At 37.3% G+C, this 21,823-nt stretch overlaps 1 protein-coding gene across 1 annotated transcript in view; it reads left to right on the forward strand.

Moving 5' to 3' along the window:
- Fat1 (FAT atypical cadherin 1) overlaps window positions 1-21,026 on the forward strand; it is a 124,054-nt gene extending 103,028 nt beyond the window's left edge. The window contains exons 15-28 of the mRNA XM_077792564.1: window positions 343-557; window positions 693-830; window positions 3,253-3,396; window positions 3,936-4,133; window positions 4,534-5,335; window positions 5,451-5,582; window positions 7,037-7,194; window positions 7,840-8,302; window positions 9,793-9,946; window positions 10,096-10,206; window positions 11,857-12,488; window positions 13,398-13,535; window positions 18,681-18,716; window positions 19,632-21,026. Of these exons, the coding sequence (XP_077648690.1) occupies window positions 343-557; window positions 693-830; window positions 3,253-3,396; window positions 3,936-4,133; window positions 4,534-5,335; window positions 5,451-5,582; window positions 7,037-7,194; window positions 7,840-8,302; window positions 9,793-9,946; window positions 10,096-10,206; window positions 11,857-12,488; window positions 13,398-13,535; window positions 18,681-18,716; window positions 19,632-20,260 (3,950 nt within the window). The 3' untranslated portion in view covers window positions 20,261-21,026. The remainder of the gene's footprint in view (window positions 1-342; window positions 558-692; window positions 831-3,252; window positions 3,397-3,935; window positions 4,134-4,533; window positions 5,336-5,450; window positions 5,583-7,036; window positions 7,195-7,839; window positions 8,303-9,792; window positions 9,947-10,095; window positions 10,207-11,856; window positions 12,489-13,397; window positions 13,536-18,680; window positions 18,717-19,631) is intronic.
- Window positions 21,027-21,823: the final 797 nt, after the last annotated feature.

The raw sequence follows: 21,823 nt of genomic DNA on the forward strand, positions 1-21,823 counted from the left end.
GATCTCTGGTTTGAGATACAAGAGAGAATCATTCTTATAGTATATTTTTATGGCTGGGAAAATAATTGAGAGAAATAGGCTTTAGGGTTGGGAAAATTCCTAATTTTTAATATTTGAATTAAGAAATTAGAAAACACAGCCAGGCATGATGACCCATGCCTATAATCCCAGCTGCTCAGGAGACTGAGGCAGAAGGATTGCAAGTTCAGAACCAGTCTAGGTAACTTCATCAGACCCTATCTCAAAATGAAAGGATTCAAAAAGGACTTGGGGAAGTAGCTCATTAAAGTGGTAGCATTATAAAGATTAGCAAGTAATTTTGATTTTTTTTTTTTAATGCAGGAGCCATATTTATCATTGAGAATCTGGATTATGAAAGCTCCCATGAATACTACCTGACTGTAGAAGCCACTGATGGAGGCACACCTTCGTTAAGTGACATGGCCACTGTGAACATTAATGTGACAGATATCAATGACAACACGCCCGTGTTCAGCCAAGACACCTATACCACAGTGATCAGTGAAGATGCTGTTCTTGAGCAGTCTGTGATCACAGTGAGTATTTTTTTCCCCCTTACGGTTTTCTTCTTCTGGGTCTTTACAAGAATTTTTAGTTAAATCAGTCTGGTTTTTGTAGACCACTGTCCCTTCCTTAACTGTCTTCCTAAAGCAGAGTGTGATATTTTCTAGGTTATGGCTGATGATGCCGATGGACCTTCCAATAGCCACATCCACTACTCAATTATAGAAGGCAATCAGGGAAGCCCATTTACCATTGACCCCGTTAAGGGAGAAGTGAAAGTGACTAAACTTCTAGACCGAGAAACAGTAAGTGAAAAAGTTGGATTTAAATTGTTTACTAAACACCAAATCAAAAAATAGAAGTGCCTGGTATTCCTATCTGCTGGACATAATGTGAAGTACCAAAAGTTAGAACCAGCCTCCTTCTCAGGAACTGACGAGCAGGATGTAAATATTTGAAAAGCAATTGCAATACAAAAGTCTCAAGAATATAAGAAATAGGCTTCCTGCTAGTAGAAAGTTTATATTCAGGAAGAGATTGCTAATGGCTTCAACATCCTGAGATCCTTCAGGTGTTAGTTCTTTAGTTTTTTGTCACTGTGCCCAAAAAGTGGAGAAGGAAAAGTTTCTTTTGCCCTGGGCCCGAAGTGAGGCAGAACATCTTGATGGAAGAGTGGGGTAGCGGGAAGCTGCTCCATTTGTGGTGGCCAGGAAGCAGAGATAGGAAGGGGAAGGGGCCTCAGGGAAGCCCTCAGTGGCTTACCTCCTCCAGCCATGCCCCAGCGACCACAGCCACCGCCTGTTCAAGCTAGGGTGACTGATTAAGTTAACCGTAATAATCTGACATCTCACCTCTGAAGAGACCTGGGGGGACACCTCATACCCAAACAGAAAACGACACATAACTGGAAGCTGGATTTTAAATAACAGCAGAGATTTGGAAAACCATTGGGGTCGAGAGAAGGAAATTCCCTGTAAGAAACTGCATGAATGAAAGCATGGAGAATGAAACCATGGAACACATTCAAGAGACTGTACCCAGTTCTACTGGAGAAATGTATCATAAAAAGTAGTAGAGGGACATTCAGTGAGAAGTGGTTTTAGGAACAACTTATGAGCCAGATATTCAGGATCAGAGGTTCAGGCCTGATGCTGCAGGCATTAGGAAATTATTGAATGTTTGCAATCTGATATATATTAAAAGACTTTTGGAAGATTAGTACTTCCATACGTGGAAGTATGCTTCAGAGTGGAGAGAGATGGTGGGGTGGGGTGGTGGTAGTGGTAGGAAAGGCTATTGATAATTCATCAATTGTGACACAGTAGGAGGCCAGATTAGGAAAGCAGCAGTTAAGAATTGAATGAAAACACAAAGAAAGAAACTTTGCAAAGGAAAAACTAGAATTCACAAAGCTTAGTTCATGGCTCTGTGTAGAAAGCAGCAATATCAGAAATGACTTGACTTCTATCTGTTCTGAGTGGATATTGTCAAGTTGGGAAGTTATGAGGTCTAAACTCATAGGGGCTGGAAGGAGTTAATGGACATGGTTTTTTAATTTTAAAAATTTTTAAAAAGTACATCCATAAATAACATTGACATTGTGGGGTTTTTTGTTATTGTTCTAATTAGTTATACATGACAGTAGACTGCATCTTGACGTATGGTACATAGGTATAATTTCTCATTCTTCTGGTTGCACATGATGTAGAATCCCTCTGGTGGTGTAGTCATATATGTACATAGGGTAATGTCAGATTCATTTTACTACCCTTCCTACCCTCATACTCCTCCCCTCCCTTCACTCCCCTGTACCTAATCCAAAGTAACTATTCTTCCCTAGCTTCACTGCCCACCCCCTACTGTGTAGCATCCACTTATTAGAGAAAACATTCTTTGGGTTTGGGGGATTAGCTTATTTCACTTAGCATAATATTCTCCAACTTCATCCATTTATTGGCAAATGCCATAATTTCATTCTTTTTAAAGACTAAGTAATATTCCATTGTGTATATATACCACATTTTCTTTATCCATTCATCTGTTGAAGGACACCTAACTTCGTTCCATGGTTGTAGCTATTGTGAGTTGAGTTGCTGTAAACATTGATGGGGCTGGGTCACTGTAGTGTGCTGATTTTAAGTCCTTTGGGTATAAACCAAGGAGTGGGATAGCTGGGTCAAATGGTGGTTCCCTTCCAAGTTTTCTAAGGAATCTCCATACTGCTTTCCAGAGTGGTTTTACTAATTTGTAGTCCCACCAGCAATGTATGAGTGTACCTTATCTCCCACATGCTTGCCAACATTTATTGTTGCTTGTATTCTTGATAATTGTCATTGTGACTGCAGTGAATGAAATTTTAGGAAAACTGCTTTCTGTGTTATTACTGAAGCAACAGCATTTGAGATAGACTGACACTTTTTTTTTTTTAACCTAATCATTTTTATTACTTCTGGCTTCTTTCTGTTCATGGAACTGCATATTTTTAAAGATAAAACATTTTAACAAGATGAATGTGTTTTTGAGAAGCATTGGAGAGTCTAATCATCATTGGTATCTTTTTCTCTTGAGAAAAACACATTATTTGTAGTTCACTCATTTGTAGGTTAGGGAATTCCCAGATACTGGATACAACAAATGACTACAGCAAATTTTGACTCGTTGGCTTTATGAAAATGAAGGTGCATTTTCTGTTTCTCTCCACCCCGCACCCCTCCCAATCCCCAAAAGATTTCAGGTTACACACTTACGGTTCAAGCTTCTGATAATGGCAGTCCACCCAGGGTCAACACGACGACTGTGAACATTGACGTGTCTGATGTCAATGACAATGCCCCCGTCTTCTCCAAGGGGAACTACAGTGTGATCATCCAGGTAAGCTTGGAGTACCCGAGGATTTGGGGGATCCTTTTTGAAATGAGCTCTTTCACTGCGGTCAGATGCTGATTTGAAATATCTTTCTTTTCCAAAGTCTTTCATCTCCGCTCTTTTTGTGCTGGGGTGTTGAGCTGTTCTCACTGTCCGAGGACTAAGAGCGTTGCTGATCCTGTCTTCTTCTGCTGTTGCTTTTCCTCCTCCCCTTTCTCCCCATCTTGGCCTGGCTTTGTCTTCCCTCCCACGACTCCACCCTGCATCCTCCTCGCTCCCACCCCTCCACACCACCATTACCTTCCACACACCCTTTTCCTCACAGGCATTCCTCCCCCTTCCCATTCTCTCTCTCCACCGCAACCCCAACTGCAATCCCCTCTACCCCACTTCTGTTTTCCCTCTGTCAGGTCGATCATCAGTAAGACTTTTCCCCTCTGATATATTTTATATTATTAAGAAACTCTCAAGTATCCCTTATCCAATAGATTTGGTTGTGTTGAAGTAGTTTTGTTTTGTGTTGTTCTGTTTTTAATTTGGTGCAGGAAAATAAGCCAGTGGGTTTCAGTGTCCTCCAGCTAGTAGTGACAGACAAGGACTCCTCTCACAATGGTCCACCCTTCTACTTTACTATTGTGAGTGGAAATGAAGACGAAGCATTTGAAGTGAACCAGCAAGGAGTCCTCCTGACGGCGGCCACCATCAAGAGGAAAGTGAAGGACCATTACTTCCTGCATGTGAAGGTATTGAAGTCTGTCTGGTTTTATGGGAGAGCTTTAGAGAAGACCTGATTGGCAGTTATCTTCCTACATTAAACAGCTTACATTTCATAAAAACAAAAATTTATACATTTGTGGCATGTTTTGTGCCACACCTTCATTTTTGAGGTGACTCCCTTATTCAGTTGGTAGCCTGATCATCTACAGTGCTGGAACTGAGTTTCTGTATGAATTAGTGGAAGACTATTTGTCCTTTATCTCAACAGGCCTTTTTCTCATCCAGAGGAATTGGTATAAAACAGTTGGTGATTTATTATTTATTTATTTATTTTTTAAGAATTTGAACAATATAAATACATTTTTATTAAGCAGTTATAAACAAGATAATCAAAGTGATTTTTCTTTTTTCTTTTTCTTTTTGTAGGTGGCAGATAATGGAAAACCTCAGTTGTCATCTTTGACATATATTGACATTAGAGTCATCGAGGAGAGCATCCATCCTCCTGCAATTCTGCCCCTAGAGATTTTCATTACTGCATTTGGAGAGGAATACTCTGGTGGTGTCATTGGGAAAATCCATGCAACAGACCAAGATGTGTATGACACTTTAACCTACAGTCTTGACCCCCAAATGGACAACCTGTTCTCTGTTTCCAGCACCGGGGGTAAGCTCATCGCACACAAAAAGCTAGATATAGGGCAGTACCTTCTTAACGTCAGCGTAACCGATGGAAAATTTACCACAATGGCTGACATTACAGTGTATATCCGACAAATAACACAAGAGATGTTGAACCACACCATTGCTATACGCTTTGCCAATCTCACTCCAGAAGAATTTGTTGGTGACTACTGGCGCAACTTCCAGCGAGCTTTACGAAACATCCTGGGTTTGAGGAGGAACGACATACAGATTGTTAGTTTGCAGCCCTCTGAACCTCATCCACATCTGGATGTCCTACTTTTTGTAGAGAAATCGGGTAGTGCCCAGGTTTCAACAAAACAACTCTTGCACAAGATTAATTCTTCTGTGACTGATATTGAGGAAATCATTGGTGTTAGGATATTAGATGTATTCCAGAAGCTCTGTGCAGGACTGGATTGCCCTTGGAAATTCTGTGATGAAAAGATATCCATGGATGAAAATGTTATGTCGACGCATAGCACGGCCAGACTGAGCTTTGTGACACCTCGCTACCATAGGACAGCCGTGTGTCTCTGCCAAGGTAAATAAATGAGAACAGGTATTTCATGTACAGCCTTTGATGATTATACCATACAGATCATTTTGTTGAAATTCCTGTTTTTTTAATCTCTCTCCTCTCTTTTATTTAATTAAAGAGGGGAAATGCCCACCTGTCCACCATGGATGCGAAGACAACCCCTGCCCTGCAGGATCCGAATGTATTGCTGATCCAAGAGAGGAGAAGTACACCTGTGTCTGTCCTGGTGGCAGGTTTGGTCAGTGCCCAGGTAGGTTCAATGACTGAGCAAAATTTTATTTCAAAAAGTCAGTTCCAATCTTTCTATTCTTTATTTGAGAAAAATAAATGATGCAAAATATGTTTATTTAAGTCAAATGTAAGGATGAATAAGGAAAAACAGTAATGACTTTTTCTTCCTCTTTTATAACAACACATTCTAGTTCAGTTTGATGTTCCCCCTTCCATATCATCAGTGCTTGAGTAGATTTTAGAGGTTTGTTTTTCCTTTTTCTCTTTCATCCTCTCTTAAAAACAAAACAAAACAAAAAAAGCCTGAAGAAAATTATATCTTACACAATCCTAACTTCTTGCTTTTTTTTTTTTCTCTACTTTTTTTCTCTAGTGTATTATGGGCATATTTCTGAGCCAGTATTCTTTTTAATATCTGTGAAATATTTTCTAGCATGACTCTTTTTGTGATTTAATCAACATTTTCCTTATGTAGAAAGATTCCAATTACTCTGTGTAAAAAAAAAAAAAATCCTTATACATATATCTTTTTATTTTCTATTACAGTAGATCAGGAACTGCTGGGTCAGAGAATTAAGTGCATTTAAAATTTTAAAGATAATATTATGTTAATTTTCCAAAAAGATGAACCAATTCTTATTTCTTCCAGTCATGTATGAAGGTCTCATAACCCAGTCTTGTGCCAGTATTGACAGTTTCCAGTTTAAAACAAAACAAAACAAAACAAAAACTCCCTTGGGGCTGGGATTGTGATGTGGCTCGCCTAGCATGAGCAGGACCCTGGTTCAAACCTCAGCACCACATAAATATATTGTGTTCCTCTACACCTAGAAAATAAGTGTTAAAAAAAAAAATCTCCCCATCTAATGGACACAAAATGATATCTCGTGATTTTAATTTTCACTTCTCTGGCTGTTTATACCTTTTTATTAGCTTACCTGTTTGTATTTGTTTGATTGTCTGGGCTAATTGTTTATTATCAACGTGTAGAACACTTTGTGCATTATGAGTAGTGACAGTCTATATGTTATTGACCTCTTAATTTGTTAAATCTTTTGTCATTTTGAAATTTAATTTTTATCTAGTCAATTCTACTTGATTTTACTTAGCAATTTTCACTTCTGGAGAGAGCGATCAGTTTTCATCTTCTCTGAGGAATGGGAATTGGTTTATCAAACTATCTTGAGGCTATGTAACTATTTTCTGAAATTGTCTTCTAATAATTTCCATTTTATATGGTTACGTTTAGCTCTTTTGTTATTTTAGAATTTATTTCTCTGTGATAAAGTGGTCTAATATATTCCTGCAAATGGAGAGCTAGTCAGGCTATACTGTTTATTAAGTAACTAGATGTTTTGCCATGGAATTTAATTTTATAATGTTTATATGACCTTAAATTTAAAAATCGGAATATAGGAGGACAAATCCTACTCTAAAATCTATACTTAAACTTGCTTCTTTTGTGATTCACAGGAAGTTCATCTATAACATTTACTGGAAACAGCTTTGTGAAATACCGTCTAATGGAAAATGAAAACAAATTAGAGATGAAACTGACAATGAGGCTCAGGACCTATTCTGCTCATGCAGTTGTAATGTATGCTCGAGGAACTGACTACAGTATCTTGGAGGTATGTGATTGTCTGGTTTTAGTCTTACACCTCCAATTATGGCAGCCTTTAAAAAATATAAATTCCATTCTATGTTTTGATTGTTCACTTTTTAAAAACATTAAGCAAGATGGGCAAATTCCACATTTAAAGAATTCATTGACACTTTACAAATTTTATACTTAATGGGATGAAAAGTTCTTTTTTGCTTTGCAATAATATGGAGATTTATTTCTGGTTTTTACAAACGTTTTTAGGCATATGTGAGAGTTAATATTCAAACTCTGAATATTGTATCTTATTAGTTATATAGCAAGTTTACAGAGAGGGCATACATATGTTTAAAGTGATAATTATCATGACTATTTTTTTTAACTTCACTGGGTTTTAACATTTGATGCTACATAGTCCTTTCTGTGGTATGTTTGAGTGGTTTAAAAACTAGTCATTTCATATTTTTTGGATATGTACTTGGGATTAGAACTTGATACCCCTAAAAGATATCTTGGACAAATGAGTGTGTGCTTTATATAAAGTATTTAAATGGAAGCCCTTATCTTTTTTTTACCTTCATTCACCAAATATACCTCTCCTATAGACTTGTGGTCAGAGATTATAATTGAAAGTTCTGTGAAAGTAATGTGAAAGTGATTGTTTTTATTGTAGATTCATAATGGAAGACTGCAATATAAATTTGACTGTGGAAGTGGCCCTGGAATTGTCTCTGTTCAAAGCATTCAAGTCAATGATGGCCAGTGGCATGCAGTATCTCTTGAAGTAAATGGAAACTATGCTAGATTGGTTCTAGACCAGGTTCATACTGCATCAGGCACAGCCCCGGGGACTCTGAAAACTCTGAATCTAGATAACTATGTGTTTTTTGGTGGCCACATACGGCAGCAAGGAACAAGGAATGGAAGAAGCCCGCAAGTTGCTAATGGTTTTAGGGGCTGTATGGACTCCATTTATTTGAATGGGCAAGAGTTACCTTTAAATAGCAAACCAAGAAGTTATGCACACATCGAAGAGTCAGTGGATGTATCTCCTGGGTGCTTATTAACAGCTACGGAAGACTGCTCAAGTAACCCTTGTCAGAATGGAGGCATATGTAATCCATCGCCTACTGGAGGTAGGCTTCGTAACATTATAGTGATTAAAATGTTGCATGTGTACATTTAACGGGAAGAATCCCAAATGCTTTTGGTTTCCTCCTCCTTTTATTCAAATATTATTGTCAGATACTGCAGCAGAAATGAGTAGTACGCATTGTAAGAGAGCAGAGTAGGAGCCGGGCGCAGTGGCACATTCCTTGTAATTCCAGCAGCTCAGGAGGCTGAGGCAGGAGGATCGTGAGTTCAAAGCGAGCCTCAGCAACTTAGTGAGGCCCTAAGCAACTCATTGAGACCCTGTCTCTAAATAAAATACAAAAAAGAGCTGGGGATGTGGCTCAGTGGTTATGTAACACTGGGTTCAATCCCCAGTACCAAAAAAAAAAAAAAAAAAGAGAAAGAGAGAAAGAAGGCAGAGCAGGGCTTAGTATTCTTCCCAGAACTAGGCTGAAGAGATCAGTTTCTCTGGCTGCTGAACTTCTACCGGCATGTCTGCGGTGTTTGAGTAGAACATACTTCTGTACACAGTTCATCATGCCCCCGAACCACAGCCACCTCTGAACTCTTCTTGTAACTCCTCAGACATTGACCCTGGGAAATTTAGAACTGGTATCGCTTAGTTCATCTTGGTTCTTTGTCCCCCCTTTCATCCAATGGCTCAACATGGAGGTCTGCTAGACTCTTGCTATCCATTAGAGAGTGTGATTTTTCAAAAGGCCTCTAATCCTCCTGAATTGCTGCATTGTCTGTCTGTCTGAAAGCCAGTGGGGACTCTAGAGCTTCTGTACTCTGGGTTTCCATTGGACCATTTATAATCAAAAATAGTTAGGAAGAAAATGGCAGCTATCAAAGCCTAATAAGTAGAGCTTTGTATAACTGATAGAACAAAATGTTTCAAAATAATACTGTGAGATTTCAAAAAATTCTGGTTGTCTGCTATTTTCTTTGGAGAGAATGTGTGTGCATTAAAGCTAACAGAGTAAGTACACCAGCTTATTCCCATAGTAGCACTCTGAAAATCCTAGTCATGTCACACAACAAAAGCTTATATTATGTTCATATAAATTACGTGATCAAATCAGGGCAGCAAGGAGGCTGACCTCACTGTGTCACTTTGGGATGAGACTAAAAATCTGAAATGCTTCAAGATCCAAAACTTTTTTAGTGCCAACGTGACACTGAAAATTTTCACATTTTGGAACATTGTGGATTTTGAATTTTCAGGTTAGGGATGTTCAACTAGTATTATTGTAATTTTATGAAATTAAAGTACTCCAAAATCTGAAATATTTATGGTCCCAGCATTTTGGATAAGGGATATTCATCCTGTACCAGCAGTGGAAGGCTTGTTCATCAGGCTTCTACCCAGAAGGAATGGGAATTTTACCAGCTTTATAAATCTTGGAGAATTAAATCTTCACTTAGATGTAAAGGTAAAAATCAATATAACAAGACTTATTTTTGAATCATGGAATGACAGGACTATTTTGTTCCCTTTTTACTGATGTAGGCTATTACTGCAAGTGCAGTGCCTTATACATAGGGACATACTGTGAAGTGAGTGTCAACCCATGTTCCTCCAATCCCTGCCTCTATGGTGGCACATGCATCGTAGACAATGGAGACTTTGTTTGCCAATGCAGAGGGCTATACACTGGTCAAAGGTATGTGTATTTTTCAGAATGAATTATAGTTTTAAATCTTTTAAAACATGTAATTCTGCATGTAAAACGTCTCTACATTCTTCATGTGTTAGTATTTTGTTTTGTTATAGACTCATGAAATTTATGCATGTTTTTCCCTTATTCTTCAGATGCCAGCTTAGTCCTTACTGCAAAGATGAACCCTGTAAAAATGGTGGGACGTGTTTTGACAGTTTGGATGGTGCTGTTTGTCAGTGTGATTCAGGTTTTAGGGGAGAAAGGTAAATGGTTTCTTTAAAATTTATATTTCTACCTTTCTGTGGTATTATATTCATTAGCAGACACAACCAGCCTTCGTTAATGTAGACTACATTGCTTCAGAGTTGGATAATCCTCATTGGCAATTTTGTAATTTATCTTCTTGCTCTTGAGATAAGGGAAAATACCAAGCAGATTAATATATATTATGCTTGAAAAACCTACTTCTATACTTCAGAGGTATTATTTATAAACAAAGAATGTATGTGGTTTTACAGGCAGCAAATGCTTGGAGTGAGGTGAGTTTCTTGTTTTCTAAAGTAGATGCTTGTGAAGCTGAACCATCCATCTTCGATAGCAGTGATAATGACATTTTATCATCATATGTTATAACTAACATTTATAGAGATCTAGAAACCTTTTTCAACTCCCATTTTGCAATAATTACTGTAATTCTAAGAGGGGATTATTATTTTCTAAGGGACAAAAATAAGGCATGATGTATACCTTAAAAAAGTGGATGATGTCATCTGATGTTAGACTTTTCACCAGTTCAGTCTTAACAAAATTACTTAGTGCATATTATCTATAAGTGCCTAGTGTAGCTTGCTTATGTATGTATGTATGTATGTATTTATGTGTTTGGTACTAGGGATTGAACCCAGAGGCACTTAACCTGAGCCACATCCCCAGCGCATTTTTGTATTTTATTTAGAGACTGGGTCTTGCTGAGTTGCTTAGGGCCTCACTAAATTGCTGAGGCTGACTTTGAACTCACTATCCTCCTGTCTAAATCTCCTGAGCTGCTGAGATTACAGGCATGCACCACCACGCTGGGCTAGTGTAGCAAATTTAGAAAAGCCTTTGCTATCAGTCTTATTAGGCTGTTGGTGGCCACACCTTGCAGGTGTTCCTGTATAGTTTAGCTCTCGTAGTATCATGTCTTGTGTTTCGGCCCTAGTCACATGGCCTTAACTCATAAAGTGACTTTTCCTAATTCTAGTTAATGGATACTCTTAGCATATTTGACAAAATATATCATTAATTAGAATTTTTATACCAGAGTATGAGGGATGGTAAATGGATAAACTTTATTGAAGGAGGAGGGAAGGTTTGATAAGAGGTAGGTAGATCTGCATAGGTATATGATGTGTCCCTTTTCTAAAGACAGAAGGAACTTGCTTCTAACTTATCCTGAATAACATTTTTTAATGGAAACCATAAGAATTTTCTATGCTTTTATGTGTGTTATGGAACTGTCATATTCCCAAACACAAATATTTTCTTAGAAATTTAGTCTAGTCTATTACAAGACTTTGCAACACACTGGTAATTTTTCAAAATGCACATCCCAAATTTCTGAATGATAGCTTGTCTGTGAGAACTAGAAGCAAACTGATGTTTTGCTTATGGGATTGATGTAGTTGAATCCTAGAAAAACAGTTAAATATTGGCTGGATAAGTCTATCTCCCCCAATAAATATACATTCAAAGCATAAAATCAGCTGATTAATTAAAAGCTCTTTTGTTATTGTTTATTTGTTTTCTAGATGGTTTAATCTGATTTTATTCAGAGGTATCTTTTAAAGAGGTGATCTTAGCATTAGTCTCTGAAGAATTATAGGTCTGGCATAGTCTGACATACCAAAACAGTCTCTCTACTTTCTTGGCAGGTGTCAGAGTGACATTGATGAATGTGCTGGAAACCCCTGCCGTAATGGGGCCCTTTGTGAGAACACACATGGCTCCTATCACTGTAACTGCAGCCAGGAATACAGAGGAAAACACTGTGAGGATGCTGCTCCCAATCAATATGTGTCAACTCCATGGAATATTGGACTGGCCGAGGGAATAGGGATTGTGGTTTTTATAGCAGGGATATTTTTACTTGTGGTGGTGTTTGTACTCTGCCGCAAAATGATTAGTCGAAAGAAGAAACACCAGGCTGAACCAGAAGACAAACACTTGGGACCAACCACAGCTTTCTTGCAAAGACCATATTTTGATTCAAAGCTAAATAAGAACATTTACTCCGACATACCACCCCAGGTGCCTGTCCGTCCTATCTCCTACACTCCAAGCATTCCAAGTGACTCTAGAAATAATCTTGACCGAAATTCTTTTGAAGGATCTGCTATACCAGAGCATCCCGAATTCAGTACTTTTAATCCTGAGTCTATGCATGGACACCGAAAAACAGTGGCCGTCTGCAGCGTAGCACCAAACTTGCCTCCCCCACCTCCCTCAAACTCTCCTTCTGACAGCGACTCAATACAGAAGCCTAACTGGGACTTTGACTATGATGGTGAGAAAAACTATTTTCATCTCACTAAAATGTTACTGAGATATAACAGTGATTAGAAGTTCTGCCATAGCCACTGGTGGTTCAAGTCAAAATGTGGAGTCTCTTGTTAGAGAGATGTATGATCAGAATCTGAAATCCTTATGATTTGGGAAACGTTTTCAGATGTCTTGAATTCTCACTGCGCCTTGTGGCTGTGATGTTATTTTAATGAATGTTCCAGTTAATATTCTAGTGTCATGTTCCAATTAATTTTCTGAAAAGATCATTTCATTTTTGTAACTGATAAAAGCTCTCAACTGGATCTTTCTTGGGCTTATTATAATAAAAAATAATTGGAGGGGAGCATTTCTATGTTAGAATTATTTTTTAATATGGCCAGAAGAAGTAGCAGTATTTAAATTACCAACTTAACATTTATTTTAATGCCTTTAAAAAACAAAAAAAGCTCCATGTGCCCTCTACTCCTCCTCCCCTTGTACTGGGGATCAAGGGAAGGAGGGTGCTCTACCACAGGGTCTTGCTAAAGTTGCCTAGGACTTGCGACCCTCCCCAGCCTCCCCAATAGCTGGGATTATTGGCACTCAGTGCCACAACCAGCTTCCATGGACCATTAAAAAAAAAAAAAAAAATCAAAGTTTTTTTTTTTCTTTCTAACAGTATCCATAGGCCTATTTATGGAGAAATTCTATCCTTTGAATATTACAGAATACTTACAGACTCCTTTGTTTGGTTTTTGTTATTTTTTGTTTCTCTCTTTTTTTTTCTGTTGTTGTTGCTTATTTTTCTCTTTTTAAAATTTCAGTGGTTCATTTATGAATAAATTTTAGGCAGTCACTTGGTAAAGCACAGCAGAGAACTGAAGATTCCTGGCCTACATAGAACTCATTGCTTGTCTCTCATCTCTTTTAGCTAAAGTGGTGGATCTTGATCCCTGTCTTTCCAAGAAACCTCTAGAAGAAAAGCCTTCTCAGCCATACAGTGCCCGGGAGAGCCTGTCCGAAGTGCAGTCTCTTAGCTCTTTCCAGTCTGAATCCTGTGATGACAATGGTGAGTGGAGAAAGGTGACGGGTGGAGGCCGCTTGCTGGTTGTGCACAGTGCTGCTCACATCATGTCACATAACAGTGTGGATGCACCAGGCCCCCAGTTAAGTCTTAAAATATTGCCATAGTTCTCTTGAGCCACTTTTAAACAATACCTTGTACACACTTGCATGAACATCTGCTGGGGAAAACATTAAAGTGTTCCTAATGAATAGGTACTTTGACTGTAGCAACATGTCAGCAGTAATAGGAAAGAAAATGTAATTAACTGAAACATCATTTCTGTCTTATTGACTAATCTTTTTTTTTGTTTGTTTTTGTTTTAACCTAACAATAAATGTTTTGGAAGTTTTATGGGTTTTTCAAAAGTCCTTTAGGCTTTTTTGACCACACAACATGCACACATACACCTGCATCCTTTAAAGAAGAGATATAATAGTCTGAAATGTTCAATTTCAGTCGCACCTTTGGTATTACAAGGTTTTATTTGTCTCTTCCCCCAACTCCACTGCGGCCCCAGCTCCCATTTGGATCAGAGCGTACTGACTGAGAGCACAGTTTAAGAGATTGCTAGTAAGTTTGATTATATTTCTAATGAAGAAAGTTTGACAGTGGGATCTGTGACTTCAGTTATGTTTATCTGATTTCCTTAGGGTAAATTGCTTTGGTAACCAGCTTTGCCTTATTTACACATACCAGTAGAGAAAATGTCAATATTCAGTGACAAAATAAAGTGAATTTTTAGTGGAAATTTTTGAATCTCAAATTAGTGGTTTTAACCATAATTTTTTTTTTTCTTGCATGAAAAATCTAAAGTTTTATTTTATTGGAGGAAAGAAGCAATAATTATCTGATCTAAAGTAAAAAAAAGTCCATAATCTAGAGTAACATAATCCATAATACATTGTGTTTGTAGAGTTCATAAATCCACATTGTTCATAATACATTACAGAGCTCTTTCCCAAACTCAAATCATTTCTGATTTCAAGCATGTTTTATGTATCTCAGAGTGTACCTGTGTTGTGTGTGATGAATATATGGGTATATCTTCACTTGTTAATCAACAAAAACAAGTCTCCAGTTCATTTCAATTCTGAAAAGTTTGTAGTGCCAGTAATTTACATTTTCACCCTTCAATGTTCTTCATTTCTGAATTTTGTCACTAGTATTCTTTCTTTTTTAGTTGTCTTTTTGAAACCACGTTCTTCTTCCTAATACTCCTAAATTCTTTGAACACGTTATAGCCAAATTATTTACAAAAATTAATTACCAGATAATACAGTGTGAGGAAAAGACATGTATAGGAATGGTTAATATTTTAATAATTTAATCATTCTCGATCATAAAGTTTAAGTCTGTGCTGAGTCTGTACTTAGATTTCATTAATAGTTTTCCAAGCCAATTGTAACAGTTTACCACAAACCTATTGGCTCAAAACTGCACGGATAATTATCTCGTGGTTCTGTGGTACAGAAATCCACTACGCATTGCTAAAATCCTGGGGTCAGTAGTGCTGCATTCCTCTGAAAGCTCTAGGAGAAGAATCTGTTTGCTTCTTTTTCTAGCTTCTCCAGGAGGCCCACATCTTTTGACTCATGGCTTCTCATCTTTCAAAGGCAGAATGGCATGTCACTGACCATTAATCTGTAGTCATAGCTCCCTCCAGCCACAGCTGGTAAAGATTCTTCCCTTTCCCTTTCAAATACCCTTATTAATTCAGTCAGCTCCCCCAGATAACTCAGGAAAGTCTCTCCATCCATAAGGTTCTTAACCGTGTTGGTAACGTTCCTGTTGCCATATATGTTAACATTTTCACAGGTTCCCAGTTTCAGGATGTGGACATTTTGGGGGGGCCATCCTTCTGCACATCACATGCATAGATATTTTAAAACAATCTATTACACAGGTGAAAGGGCATTCACCCAGGAAAAAGCCAAATATTTCTGTACTTCTCTGCTGGTATGTTAGCTCACCAGCTGTTGGTCCCTCTGTAGTAAGATAAGAAATTACAGGGACATGGGGGGAGGGGGGAGAGAACAAAGAAGCACAAAACCAATTTTGTATTTTTATTGCATATGTATGTCCTTAAATTTCTTTACTTTTTAAATATGAAGTCATTTATCCTTGAGATGTTAAAATAATAATTGTTTTGCCCAACATGATCAGTAATTACAGTGGTGAAAAATTTGTAGCTAAAAACAGATGTCCTAAATTCCACTGAAATAGTTACTTTATTCCATTCATTAACAATAATACATATGTAGCTTGATGAGAAAAATCCCTGAGACATAGCCATAACAGAAAGAGTGCAGGGGTCATGCATAATTATATGGTTGTATTAGAGATTTCTGTTTTTCACATTTTTAAATTGTAAGGCAGAAATTACATAATGTTAAGAAATTTTATTTTGTTCTCGGTTTTCTAACTAACTGAAGATTTTCCTAATTGACTCCTTTTGTACCTTTTCACAAGCTTCCATAGTGACTGTAGTACACCTTGTCAATGCTGTCGTTGACACGGTGACTAAAGAAGGTATCGTCATAAATGCTTGTGCTTTGTGTTTCTGTTGTACACTGACTGTAAAAATGGAGGCTGTGCTTTGCCTGTTGTGTTGTTATGAAAAATAATTTGTGGTTTTGGGAGGTTTCATTTCAGTATTTTTAATTTGTGAGGGTGTGTGTATTCATAATTCAGGGGCATTGCAGAAACATTTCATTGGGATTATATCTCTTTGTTAGTTTTTACCATTCATAGTGATTCATCCTGACATCAGAAGTAACCCATAGGATCTTGAGAACTTATCTTTAGGTGGTACAATGCCAAGAAGTTGAGAAGTAATTCTATCTAAAAGTTTTAAGAGGAAAAAAAAAATCTTTCTATGAACAGAAGAGGACTAAATACCACAAAGCCTTTCTAGTTACCTAAAACTGACACCTGGCTTTTGGTTTTTCTCTGAATGTGATCAAAGAAAATGATCTAACATGATATAAGGTGTATTTTTTTTATAATTGATTTAGTGAAAACCATTTAATTTGAAGCTGTATCTGTTTAGAATTACAAGAAAGGACATAGAACACACCCCTCAACTTATTTCAAATTAGCCCTTTATTAGTGCGTGGCAGTTAGAGTAACACATGAAAAAAGCCCAGGCTAGTAGTTTTCAAACAGTGATGCAGATTACATCCCCTGGATGGAGGTCTTGCTCAAAGCCTGATGGCTGGTTCCCAGTTTCTGATCAAATAGGTCTGGGTTGGGCCTTGAGAATTTGCATTTTAACAAGCTCCCATTTAACTCTAAAGTCCCTGATTTAGGAATTAATAGCCCCAAGAGTTCACTTACCTAGGCCATCAAGAGCATCCAGCCAGGCTGTGGTGCACACCTGTAATCCTAGCTACTCAGGAGGCTGAGGCAGGAGGATGGCAAATCTAAGGCCAGCATTGGCAATTTAATGAAATCCTGTATTAAAGTTTAAAAATATATATATTAAAAGTGCTGGGAATGTAGGTCAGTGGTAAAGTTCCCCTGGGTTCAATCCCCACCCTTACCCCACCCCCATGTATACAAACAGCCATCACCGTAAAGCTCAAGGAATTCTTTTTGCTACACATGTGTGCTGTCAAGTTTTAGGATGATTTTTTTGCCAGATTTGAGAGAAAGGGGTAGGGTTGAGCTTTCAGTGTTAATTGAAGTTACTGATGATCCTTAGATTTACTTTCCTTAAAAAGTACCATGTTTTGTATGTAGCGACTAAGAAGGCTATCTTTATTTTGTCTAGGGAATTCTAGTTTTAACATGATAACATTCCAACATGTTAAATAGGGATGTTTAAAACAATTCCTTTGCTGCCATCTCTTTCACTGAAAAAATTTTTAAGTATAAATTTAAAGTTGAAAGCGAGCTTAAATTCTAAGGCTGATCAAGGACTTAATTATTAACACAAGTTGCCAATCTTCATTTTTTTTAAAAGGAATTTTATTACATTGTTTTTTTAAATTAAAAAAAAAATTAGTTGCTGATAGACCTTTATTTTACACGTGGTGCTGAGAATGGAACCCAGTACCTCACACATGCCAGGCAAGTGTGCTACCACTCAGCTCCAACCCCAGCCCTAGCCCCAGCCCCAGAATTGTTAACATTTTTAATAACTTAAAAAAATCATAAATACTGGTTTATTTGGTTTTTAGAACCATCAGTCTTTATCGGTTTTTTATTTAAATTCCTATTATGAATTGATAAAATATTAATAATAATAATTATTTATTACATACATGGGTTTTCAAGTACTTTATAGAATGTATTGGAAACGTTGGTCTTAGAATAATCAGAAAAGTAACCCTGTTTCTACCATGATTACTCCTTCTGCAATTATCAGTAGTACCTAAGAGTTTTTGACTAGAGTTGTTTAATATTCATAACAGCTAAGGGATTTTTGAAGCCCTGTTCAAAGAGAGAACCCAAAGCTTAGCCAGGGTAAATGTCCCGAGACCCTGAGACTTACATCTACTTCCTTTGACCTAGCACTAAAGTCCTGTGTATAAATGTGATCCCTGAAAAAGCAAGCGTAATGACAGTTTTCGGGGGGGGGGGGGGTTGAGGAATACGTGTAGCTGCTACCCATCTCTCTAGGGAAAGATTAATAGTGTAAATATAAAAATCTCATTTAATGTTGGATAAAGCTTTGGAGCGATTTTCAGTTATCTATAACTGTCTAAGTTCATGACTTCGGTACATTTGACAGTGATAGTGTGCTATGAAGTTGTACATTATGTAGATTTAAATATATTCAGATAATCGCCTGAGTAACCTGATCAATTTATATATTTTTTTAGAGCCTGTAGATTTTAATTATTCCTAAGAAAATTCTGTTTTCAGGTTTAGGTTGTCAGAAACAAGGAGTGAAAAGTAAACTATGTTTGGGTTTCCTAGCAAAGCCTCTGGTTCATCATCATTCATATTCTGCTGCTGCTTCCATTTTATGTGTGCTACATAAATTTTTCAGCCATTTGGAATTTTCATAGATAATGGTGTCAAGACATAGTCTCTGGCTGACTGGGCCTTTACAGTTTACATTGTACTGTGTACTTTATTGCCTCTTCAGCTATCTGTTTTAATTATCAATGTTTTCTTTTCTTTCTACTCTGCCACCAAAAGAATCTTTGGCTGCTCCTGACCTCAGCAAATCAAGAGGTGACTTATGCATGCCAGTTGTTCATTGATAATCACTAAAAGTCATTGGTAACGATTTGACCCCAGTGCTGACTTGCTTCACTTGGTTGCTCAGTGTTTGCAGTAGCAACCAAATCCGCGTTTGTTGTGCACTGCTTTCTAAGCACGCATTGCCTAACCTTTTCCTAGTTATCAAAAGGATTTTTAAAAATCCTAAGGGTGGAGTGGGTAACCCCAAATGAGAAGGTTTTATTTTTAAAAAATAATTATAATGATACTTTTATATAATCAAACAATCCTTAACCCTTTCAAAAATAGCAAAGATTGGTTGTTGTAGTCTACCAAACACTGTTCTGTTTTTCAAGGCTTGCAATTTTGCTTGATTTGGAAGCATGCTTTGATATGTGTGCTACCATAATTTATTGTTTTCCTGAGGCTAATAAAAAATAGTACTGCTTTTAAATAAACACTAAGTTATTGTAAAGAAAGCTTATTTTCTAAACTTAGCACATTGAAGGGTACTTTTATTATTTTGACAAGTTAGTATTAACTAGTATTAAGACAGAACTAATACTTTCTTCATTCAGAACAATGATTTCTAAATTGCACAAAGTAGTTTGAAAGGGTGATGGAATTGTTTGTAGAAAAGTGCATGTAATTTGGATGCTACATGTTGTTTTTCTTAGAACTCTTTTCATGTCTTTGAATGTTAGGAGTTCATATTTTAGAAAGAGAACCATGTTCATAATGATCTTCGGAATTGAGTCGGGGTGGGGCACTGTCTTCAGGGCAAAGATGGGTTTCCAAAGTGATGAGCTTTGAATGAATGCATAAATCGTTTTGCATCTCTGTGTCTTTGAAACACTGAGCCCTTTTTCCAAATCACAATATCTAGGAGAAAACACATTGAAATCTCTTGTTTTCTTTTCTACCAAGGGTACCACTGGGATACATCAGATTGGATGCCAAGTGTTCCTCTGCCAGATATACAAGAGTTCCCCAATTATGAGGTTATTGATGAGCATACACCCCTCTACTCAGCAGATCCAAATGCCATCGATACAGACTATTATCCTGGAGGTTACGACATTGAAAGTGATTTTCCACCACCTCCGGAAGACTTCCCTGCACCTGATGAACTACCACCATTGCCTCCAGAATTCAGCGATCAGTTTGAGTCTATACACCCACCTAGAGACATGCCTGCTGCAGATAGCTTGGGGTCTTCATCCAGAAATCGGCAGAGGTTCAACTTGAATCAGTATCTGCCCAATTTCTATCCTGTCGATATGTCTGAACCTCAAAAAAAAGGCACTGGTGAGAATAGTACTTGTAGAGAACCCTATGCCCCTTACCCTCCAGGGTATCAAAGAAACTTTGACTCCTCCACTGTAGAAAACATGCCCATGTCCGTGTACGCTTCCACAGCTTCCTGCTCTGATGTGTCAGCGTGCTGTGAAGTAGAGTCTGAGGTCATGATGAGTGACTATGAGAGTGGAGACGACGGCCACTTTGAAGAGGTGACGATTCCTCCACTGGATTCTCAACAACACACGGAAGTCTGACACTCAAACTTCCCCCCAAAGTGCCTGACTTTACCAAACCTAGAGATTATATCAATAATCTGCATTGTTCTTTGCAGCAGTGCTTAAGCGCTTTTTTCGGTGAGCTACAATGGGCATGGCTGCACTGAATCCTGCGCTTCCTGATGTTAGCCATTTCCCGTGTCCTAACCCACTGTAATTGGACGAGATTTCATTGGCTGTGCCATTTCTGAACATCTTTTTTTGTATTTACATTTGTCTGTTAAAATAATGAAGCGAAAATAAGTCCTACCATCTTGTTAGCATGGTTCATATATTTATATAGATTTGATTATTTTAATTTTCCTTTCTCTTTTTTTGTAAATTTTATGTACAGATTTGATTTTTCATAGTTTTAACTAGACTTTGGAGACACTCTGTGCATTTGTTTTCAGCTGAATTTTGGTGGTATTAAGTGTCATTACCTAGCACCCTGATTCTTTACTATAACCAGGGTTTCACTATATGTTCTTTTCCACTGAAGTATGACATTTCATTAACACATTTCAATATAGTCATTTATTTCTAGCTGTACATACAGGATGAGGGAAAATATGATACATGGACATGTCTTAAATGGGTTGCTGTATTTTAGAATTATAAACATTTTTCATTATGGAAAGTGTAATGGGGACCTTCTGCAGACCTGTTTAGGACCAAAACCACCATGACACAGTTTTTATAGTGTCTGTATATTTGTGATGCAATGGTCTTGTAAAGGTTTTTACTGAAAACTACCATTAGCCAGTCTTTCTTACTGACAATAAATTATTAATAAAATACTTTAGCTTTATTGCCTGTTTTTCCTCTATATTTGTATTTCTGTTCAGGATTCAGTTGATGAATTGAGAAAAGCATGGATATAAAGTTATTTATTCTCTAGCTTAAGGAAAAGCATCTTTCCAGGTGCCAAAACCCGGCAGTACTTATAGGCCTAGCCACTAGGTGGCAGTATATGGCTATTAAAGCCTAACTTTTCTATAATGAATTCTTACTAAAAGTTTTTAAGAATTTTTTTTTTAGTCTTGAACGTATTAATAATTATTCATCATGATTTAAAAGCACACTTTTTATTTTTTCAATGATATGTATCAAAAATTTTTTATATAAAGCATTTTATCTTTCTGTTGTCAGAAACGTTATACTCAAGATTTCATGTGAAATACTGCAACTATTTTCCATGTGTCTCTATGCAGTCAAAATTCATCCATTCACCCAGAAGGTGTTTATGGAGTACTCTTCCCAGTCACTGTGATACAAATAACAAAGAATCTAACTTTCTTCGAACTTTGGAGAGCCATCATTTTTCCTTTAAATAGATGCCCTGCTTCACTTTTATCAAATGATATGCATGCAGTTTAGAACATCTACAAGAGCTGATGTATGAAATGAAGCAGCAGTCCTGTGCACTCTACTGACATGACTTAACAATTTTAAGCCATTTCCCCCTCTCCTATTTTCAAAAATATGTATTATTTCTTGAATCACTAAATTTAGAAACTGCCCATTGCCTCTGTTTGATGTTGGAGGATGACTGTATAACCT

The sequence above is a fragment of the Urocitellus parryii genome, chromosome 14 (genome assembly GCF_045843805.1).
Source record: "Urocitellus parryii isolate mUroPar1 chromosome 14, mUroPar1.hap1, whole genome shotgun sequence".
NCBI classification, from domain to species: Eukaryota; Metazoa; Chordata; class Mammalia; order Rodentia; family Sciuridae; genus Urocitellus; species Urocitellus parryii.